The 22183-nt window shown below is 38.3% G+C and overlaps 1 protein-coding gene across 1 annotated transcript in view; it reads right to left on the reverse strand.

Annotated features, from left to right (window-relative positions):
* The window catches only part of EDIL3 (EGF like repeats and discoidin domains 3), a gene marked incomplete at both ends in the record, with an annotated part of 230553 nt that overhangs the window by 142023 nt on the left and 66347 nt on the right, over positions 1–22183 (reverse strand). The window contains one exon of the mRNA XM_082301980.1: positions 22007–22135. Within this exon, the coding sequence (XP_082158106.1) occupies positions 22007–22135 (129 nt within the window). The remainder of the gene's footprint in view (positions 1–22006; positions 22136–22183) is intronic.

A 22183-nucleotide genomic window follows, 5' to 3' on the forward strand; every position in this document is an offset into this window, starting at 1 on the left:
CCTACAAAAGAATTAACTAGGTTTTTTTTTTTCTTTTATTTATTCCCATATAAGTCTAGAGTACTCTGTTCAGCATGACTGGGGGCCAGCATGCTGCTTTACCAAGGTAATTTCCACACGACACGACCTCCATCACAGGAAACCTGAACTGTGAATTGCATAATGTGCCAAGAGGAGAATTCAAAGGAGCAGATGGCAGATAAAATGAAAGATGTGATGTTGGAGGGGTCCCATGCAGGGAGACATGTCTCTTTGGTTCAATGTGTGATTTTTTAATCATTTTTCGGTAAATTCAGGAATAAGGAGAGTGCCCCACAGTAAAGCTACATGGCATGAGCACAGGTGTGAGAGAAGGATCAAGTCCTGGTGCAAGAAAGGCAAAGCAGGTATTTTCAAATTATTTAAAGGATATGTTCATTGCTCATGTAAAATTTGGAGACTGGAACCTCCTGCTTAAGGAATAATAGACAAGTATTCACTTCTAAATTTTCTGAGTGGGCAGAAACAAAAGAAGATCCTATGAACTTTGCAGCTAATACTGGGTTTATATTTAACTTCAGTACAACCAGAATAAAACTAAATATACCTTTCTGAATCCATTATTTCATAGCACTGGAAAATATAATTTAAAAATACCTGTGATATGGAATGTGGCAAAACAGTGTCAGCAATGCCCAGTTTCAATAAAACACTGCCCTTATCTAGATATCAAAAATTTATTGTCACAGATGTGGGGTCAAAACCAGTGATAATAAGCCATATACCAATTTGTCAAAGGTTATCTGCAGAAGCTATATTGAACCCAGACCTCTTCAAAAATAACATTTTTCTGCCCTAAAATACTGCAAACCTTGGCCAATTTGAACAAATTTCTGTGTCCTGTACTGGTTTTACTGAGCACACAAACTTCCTTGCTGACACCTGTACTTCCACAAACCACAAGGCCAAACAAGAAACATGCTCAAGTGTAAAAGCAGATGATTTTTCTCTGTTGCTCACGCTAAGGTGGCTTTGCAAAGTGCAGACTAGGCAAAAGGACTGTGATAGGAGATAGAAAAAATACACCTGGTGTGAAGTTTCTTTATTCTTCTCAGAAATGCTGCATTTTTCCTCTTATTTTTCATCTATATCATTCTTAATTTTTCCGAAAATAACTAAAAATTGAGGCCTTTTCTCATGAACAAGGGAAGAACATGTACACTAATTTTTCTTTTATCTCGGTGAATAAAGCTGTTGACTGGAAGCCAACAGTTTATCAGCCTCTCTGAATTCAGCCCTGAAAGAAACATTTTCACAGCAGCCATCAGTGAGCACTCTGCTGCTCTCTATGCCCTTCACTTTTCATTAGTGTGGGAGTCAGGCCTATTGATTTTTTCTCTTTTTTTTTAAAGATGTTTTTATTTCATCCTGACTGTATGGATTTCTCCATGTCTCATACTTTCCCATACGTTTCTCAGAGCAGATTTATGCGTATTCAGTGCAGAGTTCTGGGTTTCCAAGGGGTGCTTAACACCCTTTCCTGTGCCTGCAATTCAAAATCATTCCCAACCAGCACCTCCCACTCTGAGAAAAAAGAGCTGCCAGGTTCTGGAGTGCTGTTCTAAAATTCTCCCCTTCATTTTGGATTTTCCACTCTTCTGTTCTGCAAACAGATGGCAAAACCTCTCCTTGCATTGCCCCCTTCAAGCTCAAGTTGGATGGAGTCTAGAACACTTCCACACATTCCCGTGTCACTGCGCGCTGCCGCAGCCCATCACAAAAACAAGGATTACTATTATAATCTGCTCTCCTTGGCACTGGAGATGCAGGAAATGCTTTTCACTTGGGTCGTTTCAGGTCAGAATAATGGAAATCAATACTTTTGTCCTTCCTTCTGGGTTCAGCGATGCCTTGTGTTTGTCAAAAAGAGGAGTCAAGAAACAGGGCTTGCACAGAAGAAGCTAGATTGGAATGCCAGGACAAGGGGGAATGGCTTCCCAGTGCCAGAGGGCAGGGCTGGATGGGAGATTGGGCAGGAATTGTTCCCTTGCAGGGTGGGCAGGCCCTGGCACAGGGTGCCCAGAGCAGCTGGGGCTGCCCCTGGATCCCTGGAGTGTCCAAGGCCAGGCTGGACATTGGGGCTGGGAGCAGCCTGGGACAGTGGGAGGTGTCCCTGCCCATGGCAGGGGGTGAAATTGGTTGGACTTTAAGGTCCCTTCCAGCCCAAACCATTGTGGGATTCTGTGGTTATTGAAATATGAAAAATTAAAAGGACTAATTTCCTTTCTCCCTCCACAGTCTTTATCTCCAGCACTCAGGGTAAATACATTCAACTGTGTGATCCTGGAGATCTGGGAAAATGACCAGCAGGTACTGACATGGTCAAGAAAGCCTTGGCTGGAACTGGATTGATTTTCATTACAGTTAAGTACACTTACAAAAAATAAATTACTAGCTTACCTTGTCCATCAATTTCTTTGTTCAGGACAAAACCTGAAAAATAATATTTTTTTGTTTGTTTCCCCATTTTTTTAGTTTTTTTTCCCCACACCTATATCCTAACAAGAAGTATATATTAAGTAGAAGTGGAAAACTTTTTATTTGGGTCAACCAAAAAAATTGTCACGCTTGTAGTGAACCACCTCATCTTCAATCCTTTCAAGAGGAAAAAATCCCAACTCACTCATTTTATAACCCATGGAATAGTCTTTTAAAAAATTCAAAATTAGACATCAGTAAACACTGTCTCAAAAAATTAAAATGAAAGTAATACATTTTCATAAATATTTTCCTAATTTTTTTAAGTTACACTTCTTTCTGTTAGTTTTTAGGTCAAAGATCTGTGTTTGTTTTTAAAGTTAAAAATTCCTTCTGAATTTAACACTCTCTCATGAATAATTTGCATGGCCCCTGTGGCATTTTCCAGTTAATATTCATGCAAGGAAAAGTTCAGGTTCAGAGATGGGTGATCCAAATGCTAACAGATGCAGTTTTATTGCATTGTCAATTGCTCAACTTTATACAGCATTATTAATGTTAACACAAAATACTGACTTAACTAAGTCAATGGAGTTGTTGAAGTCTAACAAGGACTTAAATTAAAGACAAAGACAAAATGCAAAAGACAAAAATTAATCCCAAACACTAATTTTTCCCCCTCCAAAACCTTTTGCGCCAGGAATTTTATGATGACTTCACCAAACAGAAAGTAATCCCCTTAATGAAATTCATTGGATTATTAAAATTTACCTTAAATCACCTATTTTAAAGTCTATGTTAATTACTGTATACAGCATTCTGCAAGCTCTTTCTACATCAAAGATTGTTGTGACTAAGTACAAGGTACATTGAAGGAATCAGACACAAAAAATAGCAGTCATGAAATATTCATCTGGTGAGCAAATCGTTCCACTTCATAAATATTCTATGTTTTAACCTAGTGAATTTTATCCATGACTCTGCATGAAAAGGACACAATGACACGCTATAGATTTTAAAAATACACACACAAATATATATATAAACATACGTGCCCTACTCTGTGTAAGCTGACAAAGCAAAGTGTCTGCTAAAACTGAACGGGCAAAATGTGGCTGAGTTTTCTTCACTTATGTATCTTCTTCCTGATTCTCTGTAAGATCTTGAGGTGAGATCCACTTTATAAGTGTAAAAGGGACTGACTAAATATATTGTCTTCTGCTGACCTGGAATAAATCAATGAAATTCACATTTATATTACCTTCCACTGGCTGTGCTCCTTTTCCTGTACTACCTTGCAGCTTGAGAATTATTCCAATGGCCCCTCACACCACTTTATAATGTAGATATCCACTGCAATCACCAGAGTTTAGTCTAGCCAGGACAAATTCCATCTTACAACTCTGGGATAATTAATTCCTCTGCAATTAGGTCAGTCTTTCCCCGTAGAAAGTGAGCATGTAAATTTTGCTACCATTTCGCCATCACAAATGCAAACCTCAGTGAGTGAAAGGCTTCGTGAGGTTCTTTCTAGATGTTTTCCAAAACATTTTCAGTCTTCATCCCACAAGTCTGGGGGAGGACAGTAGCTGCTGGCTGCTCTGTAAAAAGGTGATCAATCAGGTTTCAAAAGAAGAGGGGTTTTCCCCCCCTTTTTGGTTTGTTTTTTTGGTTTTTTTTTTTGTTTTTTTGATGTTATTTTTTGTGGTTTTGAGGTTTTCTTTGTTTGGTTTTGTTTTGTTGTTGTGCTTTTTGGTGGTGGTGCTTTTTTTTGTTGGAGGTTTTTTGTTTTGTTTGGGTTTTTTTGGGTTTTTTGAGGGTTTTTTTGGTTGGTTCGTTGTGGGATGTTTTGTTTGGTTTGGGATTGCTTTGGTTTTGTTCTGTGGTTTTTGATTGATTTGGGGGTTTATTTGTTTGGGTTTCTGTTGGTTTTTCTGGTTTGTTTTTGGGGTTTTGTTAGTTTGTTTTTTTGTTTTTGTTTTGTTTTTTGGTTTTTTTTTAATACTTCCAGAAGCTTCTGTTCTCCCTCAGGGAAAGGACAGCTTAATTTAACGAAATTTCCTTTTCCTCTTCAGTCATACCTGATTTTACCAAGCAACTTAAACAGTGAAAGCAAATTGAGTAACTTGGTAAAAACTAAGAACTATCAGATGCTTTTGTTTCCAAAGAACATTAAGGAGGAAAGATGTTGATGGTATATCCATGTTATCTGTGAAAACTGAGCCAGTAAACTTAAGGAAAACAAAATTTTTTCTGTCTATATTTCTTTTTCTTCAGCTTCTAAAGTCCTCTGGCCTTTTTTAGATATCTTGAAACCTTTACAGGATACTTGTGATCACTATTCTTGCTCTGCACTGCACAGTGCCATGGCGGACGCTGTATTTTCTTAAAACAAACTGAATCACTGTTCAAAAAAATCCTTCCGATCGAAATCTTGAAAATGCTCAACAGTACTGAAAAATTATAATTTCTCATCCAGTTTTATATTGAGTAACAGCCCTCGCTAAAATTTGGGTTAGAATCATATCTGCAATATCCAGTTGTCTACACAAGAGTGATTCTGCTGAGTGTTTGCAGGACAGATTAACATCTTTTCCTGCTTAATGGCTTTTCCATCAGCAATTTATATGGTAAATATATATAGTCTTTTATATTGTAAATATTTCCTATTTACCCACTGATCAAATAATTACAGAATCACAGAATTATTTAGGTTGGAAAAGACTTCTAAGATGATAGAGACCAATCTTTGACCTAACCCCACCTTGTCACTTCCCTTGTCTTTCTGGCCACACTATTTTTGATACAAATCCTGTTGCTGATACACCATCCATTTTCCATCATCTCACCCACTCTTTTTCTTATTAATAAGAATAAATATTACAGTGAATGAGATTCCTCAACATTGAGCTATAAAATATCTTTAAAAAAAAAAAAAAGAGCATATAAAATTAGTTTGGTACCTCCTGTAATGATTTTAAAACAGATTTGGGTTAAGTTTTCTGGTTCTTGTGCCTGCATTTCAGCAAAGGCTTGAAAATATCAAAGAAAGAGAAAACAGAATGTTACCAGAACAACAGTAAAAATAATCAGAATTAAGGGTTAGAGAGTTCTGTTACTGGTTGATGAAAACATAAATGGAGAAGCACCTGAGCAGTATTTACACACAGAAAATAAATCCAAGGCTGAAAAGCTGGTTTTTATTAGTTTATTTGTTTAATTGCTGACGTCCACCTCAAAAGATGAAGCTGCATTTCTAGATGAAGTTGTAACTGCAGATTGTACCACAGTGGCAGTCAGGTAAAGGGGCAGGCGAAAAAAATCCTTGAAACACACGTCATCTAAACAATGCCATTTTCCAGCTACTTTTAGAGCAGAGACTGACAGCTAGATCAGCCAGGCTTCCCTCACCTTATCAAAATCCCTTCTCTAAAGCCCCTCTTCTTCCTGGATTTATCCTATTTGTAAGCTTCCTGGGGACAGCAAAGCTTGGGGATGGCTCTTTGAACTCCAGGCAGCGATGTTTGGGTATGATGGCACACTGTGATTGACAGAGGTCCTCCTGCATGTCCTAATGATGGCCTGTTCTGCTCCTGATGCTGATGAATCCTCATAGACAGTTGCAAATCTGAGCTACAAGCAAATCAAGTTACAAGCTTGTGAATAATGGGCCCTGAACACCTGGTAAAAATGTTGACATGCACGTAGACTGCTTTTTACCTTTTTAACTTGTTCTAGTCTCCGTGAAGCGAGAATACACAGCACCTGTGTCCTCAGCTGCTCTGCCAAAGGGTTTGGTAACCCTTCTCCAGTCTGAGAGGATACTTTTTCTGCTCCCAAAGAGTGGAAATGTGTGGTCCTGCAGATGATCTATTCCTACAGATCCCATTAAATTGCAAAAAAACCTCAATTTCCCTGAAGCTTCTCTTGAACCACACAGTCACTCCCCTCTCCCTCTCTTGTGATGCTGCTTAGCTGCTTTGCTAGGCTGTTTTGATTCCTTTTAATCAGGCTCCCTTCACCACTTTGTTCTCACCAGGTAGGCCATCACTGCTATGTTTCACTGTACTGCACTCTGGTTTTCTATTAATCACATCCCCTTTGCTGCTCCACATCTCACCAGACAGGGTGTTGCCACTGTGATTCAGGTACCACACACTGGCTAACGACATGAAAAAAAAAAATTTTCTATGTTTATGATGCGAAATTCTCTCCTTCCTATCCAAATATGGCTGTGAAGGCTGTAAAAATGCAAATAAACTAGATTTATAGTGTCACCCACAAGTCATGTCTCCTCTCCTACTCAACCTGTAGAGTTCTCAGCCTTCAAGCAGAACTGTCACACCAAGCCAAGTGATTTCAGCATAGAAAATGTAGTTTTTAGGGCTGCCAAGTCGAAGCAGAACAGCACAGCTACTATGGAACATTTTTGAATGAGCACAGTTCATGAGAAACAGAGATTCAACACTGCTTGTTACAGGATGTGAAATTAAATTCAGTGGCAAATGAAATTATTTTTAAAAAAAGGCATCTAATTCAATTACTGTAGTTTTAATATGTTTTTTTTTCCTAAAAAAGTCTCGGGTATTCCTCCTAGAGTATTGCCACCAGTTTGATTTCAGCAAGGCCAGAAAAAAACTGTGTAATTTAATTCTTTCTGTATTTAACTGTAAGATGCATGAAAGAAATGCTTAACACATCCCAGTTTCTATCAGTATCAAGATTCATAGCCTGCTAGTTTAATATTTACATTCCTTATTTAGTAAACTTTTTATGTCATGGTCTTTAAGCATTCATTTATTCAGTTGCAATACGTGAAATATAATTAATCTATTCCATTTTGAGCTACTGATTCTTTGAAACTGCTCAGGTCCCTTCTTCCACCCTGAGAGGGCAAGTGATGAATGCACTGATGTTTCAGAAACATCCACCTTGCATTCAGATTGATATAGTTATTTACTTTGTTTATGCTACCTTGGTCAGGATCTGTTGGTTTAGCACACGTAAAACTGATCCCAAAGTCACCACCAGTGAGAACAAAGTTAATCCACTGTTCACTTTTGTTGCTGACTTAAGCTAATGTATTGTTCAGCTACGAGCTAATGACTACTGCAGATGTTTCTTATTTCATGCCAGGAAAAGCAGAAGCTGAAATTAAATATTTTCTTTTTATGACTGTCATCGTTCCCCTTATAAATTACAGCCCATTCAGTCATATTTTTGAATAAATCAAATGACACTGACAACGCAGTTTTCCTATCTGCAAAAATTAATCTTAAAGGACCAAATTCTGGCCTCATTAGACTGTTCATAATGAATAATATAAATGATGATTAAAAAGTTGACCTGCCTAAGATGGAGAGGAAAGTAATAGGAATTTTTAATCAAGACATGCTTCTCTTTCTCAATTGCAGCAAGATTACATTTGTACTTGAATATATTGGCATACATCTGTCTCCATGTTATTTCACACCCTTACTGCCCTCATCTTTCTTACACATGGAGAAAACCAAGATAGCTTCAAAAAATGCTTTCTGTTTGATTTAAAGTCAATTCAAATTGAGTTTGACAGAACTGGGTACTTTATATGTACTGGATGTTTTATATTTCTAGATAATAGTAATATAACACACTGAAATTTAGCTCTTAAAAATATTTTTCTTACTGGTTTCTAAGGGCTTCAAGTCTTGATCCACTACCACGATTCTGCTGCAAGCCTAGATCTCATCACTGCCTGTGCAAATGCAGATCTTGTGCTAAAAAAGGGCTGCAGCAACTTCTCAGAAACTTTTCTCAGGTGTATTTAAGTTGTTAAGAATCTTTTCCAATGATGAGAACTCCTCTTTGCAACAGTAGGAATGTTTTTAGTTCGTACTGTCCCAACAGGAGAAAGCTGGTTAATGTAGGGGAAAGACACATCCGCCATAAGAACATGGGTTTTGTGTGCAGAACTAAACTCAAAAACATGGTTTGGAAAACCTGAAAACCGTGTGGTGGTGTTTTATGATGTCTTTTAATCAACATTAGTACTTAGACAAGTATAGTCTGCTGAGCCCCATGATACTCACTGTAGGCTCTCACTGAGAATATAATTGTCATCTTATTTAAATTCAAGTTGTTGGAACTGAGCTTTTCACCCTTTCTAAAGCTCTAGTCACTGCAACTGATGAATAAATAAGGAAGCAAGAATTTTTTTAATGAGTGCATATGTTACTATCATGTTGGAGAAGAACTGGGCATAAAATGTCTCAGTTCTTCAGCATATTTCTAATAACATATTACCTCTTCTTCAGGTACATCCTTTCCTGGCATCTCCCCCTTGATGGCTTTTGCTACAACACATCTGACAGTCTGGGGACTAACATACTCTTTTTTTTTTCTTGCTTTATTTTTGGGGGTTTTGTTATTATTAGTTTGGTTTTATAAAGGACATTAAATGTTCATTAGTAGCCAATTCATTTAACCTTTAATATGCATTTGAAGATGAAGTTGCTTCCAGTCTATGTTGGAAATGAATCATCATCAACAAATGAGGAATTTTACGTCTGCCCCATTTCTGTTTGCATCATGAAACACATCAGACTCCATGAAAACCCCTAAGTATGTTTACAAGCAGTTGCCACAGCAGCAGTTGATCTTTCCTCTCTAGTTTTTCCCACACCTGCATTTGGAAAGGACCAGTTAAGCAAAAACAGACAACAGAAGCCAAATAGTTATTGCTGTTCAAAGCCATGAGGAGCTACAAAAAACACTGGCTGGGATTTAGAGAAAAGACTCTGGAATTAACAGATATCTTGGATTTCCCCAAACTCTGAAACCACAGGCATATCACTCCATACCCTATCTTCCAGAGTGAGGGATCTTACACAGAAAAAATATCTGCAAGCCCTGGAACCTCTTTCCATGACCTTTTAGGTGCGTAAAAGGAACAAAAAATACATTATGCAGAAGACACATCTTTCATAACATATGTTTGTGTGGATGCACTGACACAAAGGGAAAGGGCCAGGAAGAGCTGTCTATGAATGGAAATGCAATATGTGAAGAGTCTCCACAAGGATTTGAAGTCTGAGAATTTGTATCCTGTTCTCGATGCAGAAGAAGCTTGTATGGCAAAACTAAACATTCCTGGATATTTTGACCGCGTTGATTAGTCTGTTAGGAAGTAAGTGTAGGACATCATTCAGGCTGGAAGAATTGGGATTGCTCAACCTGAAGAAGAGGAGGATTTGGGGTGACCTTGTTGTGTCCTTGCAGTGCCTGAACGAACTGACAGGAAAGATGGAGAGAGACAACTGACAGGGGATGGGGTGACAGGACACAGGGAATGGCTTCCCACTGACAGAGAGTAGGTTTGGATGAGATATTAGGAGGAATAGCTCCTCTGTGAGGATGGGCAGGCCCTGGCACAGGGTGCCCAGAGCAGCTGGGGCTGCCCCTGGATCCCTGGAGTGTCCAAGGCCAGGCTGGACACTGGGGCTGGGAGCAACCTGGAACAGTGCAAGATGTCCCTGCCCATGGCAGGGATGGAATGGGATGGGCTTTAAGGTCCCTCCCAACCCAAAATATTCTGTGATTCCATGATCAGAGTACTGTGCTTATGGACAGGCAAACAAAGCAGGTTGCATATGCATATCTCATACCCATCCATTTGAAAAAAACATTAAAACCTTGCATGCATTCATGCATACTGGAATTAGATATCTGTCAAAAGCATAGATCAGAAGAGTGGAACTACACATATTTGCACCACTTATGCATGAAGTGACACATGAACCGAACAGAATCATAAATAACAAGGAAGCTGAAGTGTGATTTCACCAAATCGTGAAGCTCTTGAATTCTACCTCACCCTTTTCCTAATTTCAGAGACAACAAATTAAGGTCATGTCTGAGTCAACCTTCTGAATTTTCCAGACTTCAGAATTCCCTGATTTAGAGTGGAGCCATTCCAGTGCATGTTTCAAAATGAAGATGGCATCCATAACTCTAGAGTATGCACCTCAAATTAGTATTATAATAGAACAGATACAGCCACGGGGGAACAGCTGAAACATTAATTTCAATAATCTCATTGATTAATTTCTCCTAATATAGGAAATAATATATTGACTGTCCTAACTCATGGTGCAATGGCAGTTCTCAAGCAGGTGTTCAGCTCAAGTAATGCACGTGAAATACTAGCTCTGCAACCACAATTCAGCATGAAACCTCATGCCTTAATAATTCTGGTCATTAATATAACATAAATATGAATTAATTATTATTAATCATTATTTTATAGCATCATCAAGTTGGAGAAAGCAGTACACCTGTGATACAACCTGAAAAAACCCCAGTTGAATTATTCATATGCTTCATACAGTCAGCATTTCACTTAAGTCCTCATTATTCTCGTTACCCATGAATGCACAAAAAGAAGAGCATGTGGCATGTAGCATCTTTTCACCCCAAAAGAACCACCCCAGATAATTCACTGGGTAAATGAAGGAAGAAAAGAAGGGGCATTTCAGCCTTGTCATTAACACCTGACATGAGCTGCTGCAGGACAGGTGCATCTGACTAAATAGTAATAAGTCCAGACAAAAACTAAAACCCTGAAACAGGGTAGGAAGCGTGAGACACCCCTCTGATATTTTATTTTCTGTTATTTTGACAGATAATTTTTATAGGTAATTATTTTTTATTATATTTTATTTTATTATCTCATATGCAATTCCCCTGCTTTCTTGATTCCTTGCAATAAAACATGCATTTATTTTGTAGCTTAATAAGAAAAACTTTCAACCATAGAAATTATGGAGTTCCTGTGATCACACTTATATTTGGCGCAAAAAGTAAAGGAAGAAGAAACAACAACAAACCAAACCAATCATCAAGAACTAAAGGATTTAGTTATTCCCCTTACCTAGGAAAATTGTGATTTTTAGAACAAATGAATCCCATGTTGAAACAAGTTTAAAGGTCTCATCTGATTGATAAGAGCACAGTTCTTCTACATTCTACATTCTTCTAAAACCAACAGTTCTCAATGTCCTCAACATAATAAAGGGTAAGGTGTGTTTGCCCAAGACAATACTAGTTTTATGTATTCCTGTTTACAATCTTCCATAAGTGCACTTAGTATTCTGGAACTGAATAAGAAAAAAAAAATTGTAGGAGAGTAGATATATCATTCCACAGTATTTTAAATGCTTAAGGGAATTTTGCATCTGGATGAGGAACACCAAAGACCCTTAAGCAAGTGACTTAACAGAGATTTTAAATCAAAAAGGAAAAAGCATAGAAAGGAATCAGGTCACACAGAGTTATGCAGTGAAAAGAAATTTCTGAGGTACTAAATAGCAGCTTTTTCCAGTTAGAAATATTAAATTTATTAGGAGAAACATTTGTGTACTCTCATTCTTCTGCTTCTGAACAGAAGTGTTTTTATTACTGGAGAAAAGCAGAAAGGTTCCTGAACTATTGCATCTGTTTTTTTAGTAACAAAGAAGTATTCCTTTAATTCATTACTTAAAAACAAGTAAACAAACATGGAGAGCAAAAAGTAAGAAAAAGTGATTCCAAAACATGATGTATTTTGCTCTGTTTAATGAGCCCTTTATATAAATAGCTTTGAAAAAAGAATCTGGTAAAACACTTAAAGGGGAAGAGAAAAAAAACCCAAATAATGTCCATCTGTCTCTGGATCCAATATTCAGCTTTTAATTTGTGTTTCTTTTACTCTGGCACCAAATTGCATTTAGGACTTGCATTAAGTTCAACACCACCAGGTTTTCCATCTGATCATTTTTTCCTAAGAAGTATAAAATCTTCTAAACTGAATCTCCTAGGATGCCAGAATTAACATCTCATTAAAGACCAATTTGCTTTTTCAGCTAAAGAATCAGCTTCCTTCTGGCATTTTTATTTTTAGTAAGTTGCTTCCATACTGTTGAGTCACATCCTTCTACATAAAAATCCAGGAGAAAACTATATTATATCAAATGGGAAAACAAACACAGGCAGTGCATCAAGTACATTTCTTAAGTATAAATTTTATGAGAAATTGTGTTGCCTGGTCTCTTAAAAATCACCATAACTACTTACTTTGCATTAGCCAAGAAACTAAAGAAACAGGAAAATAAAGCTACCACCCCACTGACAGCAAAACAGAAGAGTAATTAATCCTGAGCATGAAAATGCTTAATGATCCCTGATCAGTAAGAATTAATAATTCCTAATGAGTGGTGTGTTTGAAAAGTATAAAAAGGCCTGCAAAGCTTAATTTCTTTAGAACTGGACAAGATCACCTCGACTATATGGCAATGATAATGGCATACATTAAAAAATGATCTAGTAATAGAAACTGTCTTAAAGGCAGTAATAATTAATTATGAACCATAAAATATGTATGGTTTCCATATGTTAACAGCAATGATGATAATAATAATAGTTATAATAATAGTAATATTTTAAAAGTGGTGAGACACCCGTTTTAAACAGCAGGACAGGGACACTGAAGAGCAAAGTCAACGTGACATGGAACATCACAACAAACAGCCTGGCAGCTGTGTCAGCGAGTCTCACAGGCACCTGGACCACTCCAGAGGTAATCAGGGATGTGAAAATGTGCAGGATATTGTTACCAGAGTATTTATTTCATTAGATCTTGATGTGTCATGTACTCTGCTGCTTTAGTCCGATGTAGCTGCTGCCCACCAAGACCTATTTGAATTACTTGAACACTTCTCTTTCCAGACAACGCTAAGACCACCTATCCAAAGAGCAATTTCCCCCTCTCTGTCAGCATAAGCTCTCCAGATTTTTATGTGCTGCCTATTTCACTGGCAGATCTGACAAAGCATAACCAGTTTATTCTACCTACTTCTTTTGAAGCTGGTTTAAAAAATACATAAGGCCATAGACACAACACATTTCTGGGAAAACGGCTCTTTTTTTTTTTATTCTGTTCCTTTTTCTTTCTCTTCTTCACCCAATATAACAGGGTAAAACCTTGTGGAAATGGACCTGGCTCACAAGAGATTCCTCCCTTCCAGTACACACAGCCCAGGCAGGTGCCAGCTCTTGTTTCTGGAGCACCCTGCATTTTACAGGCTCGGAACACTTCGACTTTCAAGTTCAATAACACCTGGATGGAAAGTCCACAGCTTGTCCCAGTTCTCCATGGCCTACATGCATGCTTTTCTCAATATTTCTGCATGCAAGTCTTGCCATCAGTGTTGGAGCTTTTAATCAAAACATGATGCGTTACTGAGTCCTTCATCCCTCCAGCTGAAAGCAGGGTCTGGGGATGTGTTTTTGCAAATAAACCCACGCTCAAAAACCTTGTTTTTCTTTGCAAGGTCTCATCCTGGGCAGTAGGCCTGCCAACAAGAGCCTGGATGTTTTCCATTTGTCCTTCTAATTAGACACAAAAAATTCATAAATTCTCCTTCAGAGTGTACCACTGGTCACCCTCTAATGTGTGACCAGAACTGCTTATCCCTGGCCAGTTTGTACTTTCAAATAACAAATTTGGGAACAGAAAAATAAGAAATGTGATATGAATTCCAGCATAGGGTTTATTTGACAGGGCATTTCTCATTCAGGAATTAAAGTTTTCTCTACCTACAAACATTGTGTGTGGTCATACTGAGATCAGTGGTACCGCATACACTGTCATGTATTTCAAAATACTGTATACAGGAAACATTCTGATTAAACCTAACTATTGTATGAACCATGCTTTTTTACAATTGGCAGCAGCATTCTGGGCTGCATTAGGCAGAGCATTGGCAGCGGGTTAGGGTGTGTGATCCTTCTGTCTGCCTACAATAAGACACATCTGCAGTGGTGTGTCCAGCCCTGGGACTCCACAGGACAAGAGGCTCAAGGACATTGTGGAGCAAAGGGCAAGAGATGGAGAAGGAACGTAGGGATTGTTCACACAAAGAGGCATCAACAAGGCCATGTCCATCAGAGGTAAATTCATGATCCCGCTTTGCTCAGCATTTGTTGGGTCACACCTGGAGCACTCTGCCCAGGTTTGGTCCCTGTTGTGCTGGAGAGGGCCCAGAAAAGGGCCACAAAGAGGATCCAAGGGCTGGGAAGTCTCACAGGTGAGGAAAGGCTGAGAGACCTGGGTTTGTTCAGCCTTGAGGAGAGGAAGCTGAGGGGAGCCCTCCCCACACGTTCCACTGTTCAAAGGGTGGCCACAGAGGAGGTGGAGACTTCCTTTGTACACGGAGCCACACGGAAAAGACAAGGGGTAAGGGGTCCCAGGGACTCCTGGGGAGGCTCTGATTGGACGCAAGAGGAACAATTTTCAATCCTTTCAACCATGACAATCACCCATTGGAGTAATCTGTCCAGGGAAGTGATGGACTCCCCAACTCTGGACATTTTTAAGATTCAGCTGGGCAGGGCTCTGGCCCATCTTGCCTGGACCATGATTTTGCCAAGAAAGTTTGACCCAGATGATCCTTGAACCTGGGAATACCCATTATTGCACCCTCGTCACCAGTTGTGATTCGAAACCTTATTTTCACAACAGATTTGCTGGCAATCAACACCAAAGGCAATTGTTTTGGCAGAAATATTGTAAATTATGCCTTGCAACATTTTCTGCCCTGCAATCAATGCCATTTATCAAGTTATTCCACTCTCATGCATTCAGACCACTCAATTTAGATTTCTGTGCATTATGCACTTTTCAGCCTACCCAGAAACGAAACATTGGGGCCTAATTTTTCAAATTATTTTTATTAATATGTATTGATTGCTTTTAACAGAGTTCCGTAACCTGTGAGAACATCTTGATTATGTGATAATTTCTGTTTTAAAAATGTGGTTTGCAGCTAACTCCACATAAAACCATTGTTATAACAGAAATGTGAAGCTTTAGGCTTCAGAATAGAACACTGAGGAATGCCCTCAACATGCTGAACGTGCAACTGCTACAGACTTACTAAGAGGAAAGTCACCAGTCTACATCCAAACTACAAATTCTTATTATAAGGAAAGGAATACGGAAGTGGGGTTTAGTGAATACCTTGGGGATGTTTCCCACTGGAAGTAAACAAACAGAAATCACGTTCCCACAAAATCAGCTTTGTTTTAATTGGGAGCCGCGTTGATGGGGCCCTGCTCCTCAACCACTTTCACCATTCAGGAGAGGAAGCCTGAACATTTCAAAGAATGTCTCCAGCAATAAGCTGCTGCTTAAGAAAACTCACACCTTCCATCTTTGCCTATGAGGAAAGAAATCAGCACAGAATCCAAATAAGTACCATAGAGAAAGCCCTGCAGGGAAGAATCTGTTTTCTATCCCTCCCCTCCCACTCTCTCGCTCTTTTCCCAGAAGAACCTAACCTCTGACCATGGAACCTGATTATTCTTGCTGAATTCAAATAAACACAGGCCCATCTCACCTCTAATGTTAAACTTCTTTTACCAACAGAACCATTGAAATTGTTTTTGAGAGTGAGAATATCAGCAAAAAGATAATAATTTCCTTTGCAATTTTTCCAAATAATAAATCAGTATCAAGTGTAAAGCATGACAGTTCACAGCCATATATTAAAGTCTCCCTGCTGACAATAAGAAACGTGGCAAATGAGTCACTTGCATAGATTTTGCTAATATAGGAATACATATAATCCATTTGGGTGACACTTACACCCAAAGCAGTGAAAATAGATGCTGAAAATGGAGTCCACACTCTATTTCCCAATATCCTGGGCAATCTGCACCTAGGACTGTATTGCACTAGGGAGAGGAGTGCCAGCAGGCCAAGGGATGTGATTATTTCCCTAAAATCAGACTGTCAAGCCTGGAGCAGAAAATAGAAATAAAGACACCAGAGCCAGGGACTTCTCAGTGGTACATATGACAGCACAATGAGAAAAAACTAAATTTCAAAAAATTACACTTAAATATATTTGGGGTTTTGGGGTTTATCTGTTTGTTTCCTTGCTTTTTTTCCCAACACAGGTGATCAAACACTGGTACAGATTGCTGTGGCAAGCTGTAAAATCTGCACTCCTGGAAATATTCAAAATTCAACTGGACACGACCCTGAGAAATCTACACTCCTGGATTATCCACTGAGAGGTGGGGTTAGGCTATAGACCTCCACAGTTGCCTCACATCTTCAACTATTCTGATTTTGTGAGTGACAGTGCTTTTATTTGTATTATTCAGGCCACCTAATTTACAGATAAAGTGAATACTTTCATATCAGTTGCAAACTAGATGCACATGATGTTAAGTAATTGGAATTCTTTTGTAAGAGTGCATTCATTTCACCATTTCCACCTCGGAAAATCCATTAGTACATATGTTCAATGTGTGGTGCAAACAACCCTCCTTATAAAAAAAATCACATATTGTTAAGTGACACTAAACTGTGCCGTAAATCAAATCCCTCCTGGTGGGAGAGAATATTTTAAAAAACTTGCAAGGAGTTTCAAAGACTAAACCCAGACTTTTCCTGGAGTTTCAATGCTTCCAGATAGTTGTTTATTGTCTTATCTGAGGAACTGAGCCACTAGCATGACCCAGGCATAACATAGAGAACAGAAAGCAGGAGAGAAGTCCAATTATCAAGATTTGCACAGCCTTTTAAAGATATTTTAACCAATAGTCACTAAAAACGTATATTATTTTCACTTTCCTACCAATTATTCAGTAACATAGCCAGGAACTGTGGAATTCTCTATCCAATCATCCCAAACTACTTTTAGTGCAGAATATGGAGTGGTAGAAGAAGGAGAAGAAGGTCTAGAGAACAACAACAATCCTCCATTTTGATATTTTTTACTCTTATCTATTTACTACAAAGAGAAGCCTAAAACCTCTAAATTTTCACCCTGTGACAGTCTTACATCGTAGTCTATCACCTAATTCACACTACTGTATTTTCTAGTTCTTGTCTGACTGTTGGTAATTTCTTCCAAGGTTGGAGGTAAAACAGTGTTGTTCAGGGGGGTAAGAACCCTTAAAAACAGGCAGAGAAATATTCTGGGCACTCTGGGCTCCTACAGTTAAGACTATAAAAGCATCTTTGAAATCATTCAGTCTTTTCCAATCATGGCATTGAAAAGCATCTACAAGACTGACTGGAAATGAGTGACAGGAATTTTTTCTGTACTAATTTCTTTCAGAAGCCCTTGTCCTGTCAGTGCAGAGGTCAGGAAAGCAGAAGTAGACTCTTAGGTTGTGCAAATAAAGCCACAAAGCAAACAAATCACAGCACGCTGGGCCTAATCCAGCTCACTGAATTTTTTATTTAACAGCAGGAGAAGGGAAGAACCCCTTTGATTCCTACATTTCTGGCTGAGAGACAGCAGCTGTCAAAGAAATAGTTTACTTTGGATACTGGAAAGACTGAACTGATATAGAAAACTGCAATGTACTAAGCAAGGAACCCCACAATCACTTCTTAATCACTTGGCAGAATAAAGATGTTGTGGAAAACTGGCACGTCTGGTTTACCTTTCAACCCTTCTCCCTTCACTCAGTCTCCATGCTGCACTTAGACCCAACATCCCTTGATCATCAACTACAAGATCATTAACTTGCACTTCCACCCTTCCAAAATGCACACAGGCATTTTTACCATGTTTCTCAATAATGAGATCCTCTCAGTGAGTATTGAGAGCTGACATAAAAGGTATAGACACTTTCCAAAAGGATGCTAGCAGCCTATTTGACATCTGTTGTTTTTTTTCACTTAAATAAACTAAACATGTTCACCAGTTTATCCTCGCAGACAGTTATTGAATTTCAGATTTGGAAGATCAAAACCGAGTAGTTTTAAGATGCTCAGATTTCAAACATGAACGTGGTCACTCATGGAGCATGCTCTCATTGCCTTATGGCATAATAAACCTACCTGCTCTTTTTTTGTCATTAATGTTGCATTTCTCCCCCCATTTTCCGTTATGCACACACTAAACAAAGCAGGAGGAATTTTTATTTCAAAGAAAACTTCCCCCAGTGTCATTTCATAGCTCCCCTTTTGTGCTGTCCATGGCTAACTAGTCACCCAAGTTGACAGGCAGCACATTAAGAATTTTCCTGAGCAGAATTCATTAAAGACTCTTATTAATTGTCTGTAACAGTTGTTGTTTATTGTACTTCTATAATTTACATTATTCCTGAGAATTGCTCATGAGTTATTTAAAAGATGTGAAGTCTGTCAACTTCTCTGCAATGCATTTCAATGCCAATATTAATTACTTGAAAATTATTTTGTTTCAATTTACATTAAAATTAATGCTTCCATATAAGTGGACAGGTGTCTGCTGAAGAGTTAACTCAGACCATAGTGCTCTTATCATCTTTGGAAAACATCCTGCTATTTGGAATGTTTCATATAATCACCTTTTATCTGTTTAGATAAATCCTTCTCTACCTCGCTGGAGGATGTGTTGTATGGAAAACAACTAAAACAGACATTTTGCTGCCTGTCTCTATTTTATTCTCTGCCAGTTTATCAGGTATTTAAAATCTGTTAGAGCACTGAAAAACCTGGCTGCACAAATAAGGGGGATATTACAGATCTATCACCTCCACTCAAGTCTTTTAGCATGGCTAGGTATAGTATATAAGTAAACATTGGAAGTAAAGTGGGATTGTCATTAACAAAAGAGTGGGATTAGCAATTTAAAATATACAAATTAGTATCACAAGCATTTTATATAAATTTTGGTTTAGGCACACTCAAAGTTACAGGGTCAGAAAAAAATTAAATATGGCAGAAAAATAATATTTTTCCACGGGTAAATTTGTAAAAACACATTATCAACTAATCTTCTCAGCTTGAAATTGGTACTGTGATCAATATCAGGTTGTTTTAAATTTTAGTTCTGTTAAGGTAATAAAGGGAGTTGCATTCTTGCGCATCCATGCAGCTCCCAAACTGTCTTGAATCTATGTTGATCTATTTAGGGAAGACTTCTGCCTAAATATTTGATCTTCCTGGGTACTTGTATGCATCTATTTTTTTTTTTTTTCCTCTGCATAGTTCATGACTTGCTGTCTGAATGGGATTGCCTTTTATTTACCCACATTAATGCATGATTAAGTAAAATCCCTGTTGTCTTTTACTGTGAAAATCCTCCTGTTTAAGGTATGTTCCTTGAAAAATTTATGACTTCCCAGCTGGCGCCCAGAGTTCAACAGTGCATCCTGTCACTGAACGAAGTCTGATGGTCTCTAATGAGGGGGATGCAGAGAACACTCAGCTGCTTTTAAAATTTTCTGTACAGCTCTTTTGAGGGAGACAGAGTGACAAAGGCTCTTCTCTGTGTTGTTTTTTTTTTTCCTCACCCTCCTCTTTTCTTCCTACATGGTACCTCTTGACATCCTGAATACCAATTTTTAACCAACTAAGTGTTTTCAACTACACAGAAAATTGTCAAGAAGCCTTTTTGAGATATGAGGGATTAAGAGATTAGCTTTTCAGCAAAAACTCATTAAAAAGCCAAAGAGGAGCAACCTTTGCAAGCATTCCTTCTTAGATCTTACATCTAATAAACACTCTTAGTAAAAGTGATCATTCAGGGTGATCATTCCTCTAGACCTACCTTACAACATTATTTTGCTTGAAACACTTCAGTATTGGAATTAATGGAGTCTGATTGACTAACACCTTATATTAATTGTCATCATTTCCATAGGAAAAAAATCAATTTATTTTCTTGAAATACCATTTTTTTTCCAGTGGCTTATATGACTGTGTATAGAGGGGTACAAAATTCAGAATAATATTTTACTAAAAAGTAAGACGTTATTTTAAAATCTATTTTTATAGTTTTTAACACGGCCAGACTGAATCCATACGTGTAGCAAACAAGACAAACATAAACTAAATTAACATTCTAGATTAGTTACTACAGGAATATTAATAAGTTCTTTACTTAAACAATGTTGCCCAGCAAATATTCCCCATGGATTGAAAACTAGAAAGGCAACATCCTGCTTGTGTAAGTGCTGTGATTGCCACATATTGTCAAGTTATTTACTTATGCTTTACTCTGTTTACCAAACTGAGTTTTAGATGAAGTGCTTGAAGATTTTAGTTAAGTATATGTGTATTTTTTAAAGCCCTATTAATGCTCATCTGCTAATTACAGCGGCAATTATCACAATATGATTTATTCTCAGATTCACTCATGCCTGGCATCCTCCCACTTATGTGCCATGCAATTTTGTGCCAGCCAATTACACAATAAACCCAAAAGTTTCCTGAAGTGAAGCCATGTCTAGGCCATCTTAGGGTAGCATGACCTATATACATAGGATAAATTCAAGCAGTGATAAAAAATATAGGGAAAGGGATGGAAAATAGGATTTGAGGCAGTGTCTCCCAGCTTCTTGTGTGGCTTCATCGAGGCAATAAGCACCTCCTTGTGCAACTCAAATTTTAGGTGGTAACCACCTACAATGACATTTTAGAGTCAGAAAAAAGCACAGCTGGTGCCTGAAGTTGGTTGTTCTCCCACAGGAATTAACTCCATTTGTTTGCAGGAAATTTAAGTTAAGGGGAATCAAATGAAATCCAAAATTCCTCTAAAACTGCATTGTGGACATGTAGAATTCACTCTCAAAACAGCAGTAGCATCATTTTCAGGAAAGAAAATGAATAAAAGAAACCCCATAAATAAAAGAGCCCAGTGTTTCTAAGTTTTGCTCCCTTTATCTCATGAGAGAGATATACTCAATCCTCAGAACAGTGTACCCAGGTTCTCCCTGCATAGTTTTTATTTATTAAAAAATGAGAACCACACAGATTTAGGACAGTTGCAGTGTCGAGCCCAGCTGTGACAGTTCCATCATTTTGCACTGTAAACATATTTTTATACCTTCTTTGGGATTATACAAGAGCTCAATGAACTTTCAGTGAACTAACTACCATCTTTTCCTTCAGATTCTGATTTTCTTCTCAAGTTTTGTTAAGATGGAGGCCTGACCTGCTGGGTGTTTTGGATCTACCACTGACATTTGTGTTTGTTCTGTGTCAAGTGCACATCACAAAATTTCAGTACATTTGACTTGTGCTCTGAGCACTCATCTAATGATTAATTAGAGCCTCCAGATGGGTAATTATTTTGAAATTCGAACAAGTGACTACTATGTGTTATTCTGGTTTTCTCCTGTGCTGTTCCTCTCTCTTCATTTGCATAAGAAATTAATCTTTACTCTGGACATCAGCATAAAACTATTGGAACGGAGGCTTTGAAAGGGCACTGGTTGCAGAAGGATACATAGAATTATCTGGAATGGATCGTTGAAAAATATTGGCCACTTGTAAGTCACCACAATGGACTTTTTGTGAAGTGGAGCACTGGACTTTTCTCAGCAACAATGTTCTCAGACGCTGTTTCAACTTTCTGTTAATTATTATAGAGATGTCTATGGCACAGATATAAGGTTAAAAACCCAATAATGATCAACATAACGACCCCATCACCCTACAAGACACCATGGACAGGATCACTACTTGGTCAGCCACAGATTAATGGGGCTCTTGAGTTATTTCAGCAATTAAATTTGCACTTACCGACCTCCACAAGGCTGGAGCAGTTGGGGTCTGTGAAGCCCTCGGGACACTCACAGGAGTAGAAGTCGTCGTTCAGCCCTGACAGACAGATGCCACCATTCTGGCAGGGGTTGGAGTCACACACGTCCGCTGTGGGGCACAGGGAAAGGAAAACAAGGTTCTTGTAGAAAAATCACC

Source organism: Coloeus monedula, assembly GCF_965178545.1.
Source record: "Coloeus monedula genome assembly, chromosome: Z".
Classification (NCBI taxonomy): Eukaryota; Metazoa; Chordata; class Aves; order Passeriformes; family Corvidae; genus Coloeus; species Coloeus monedula.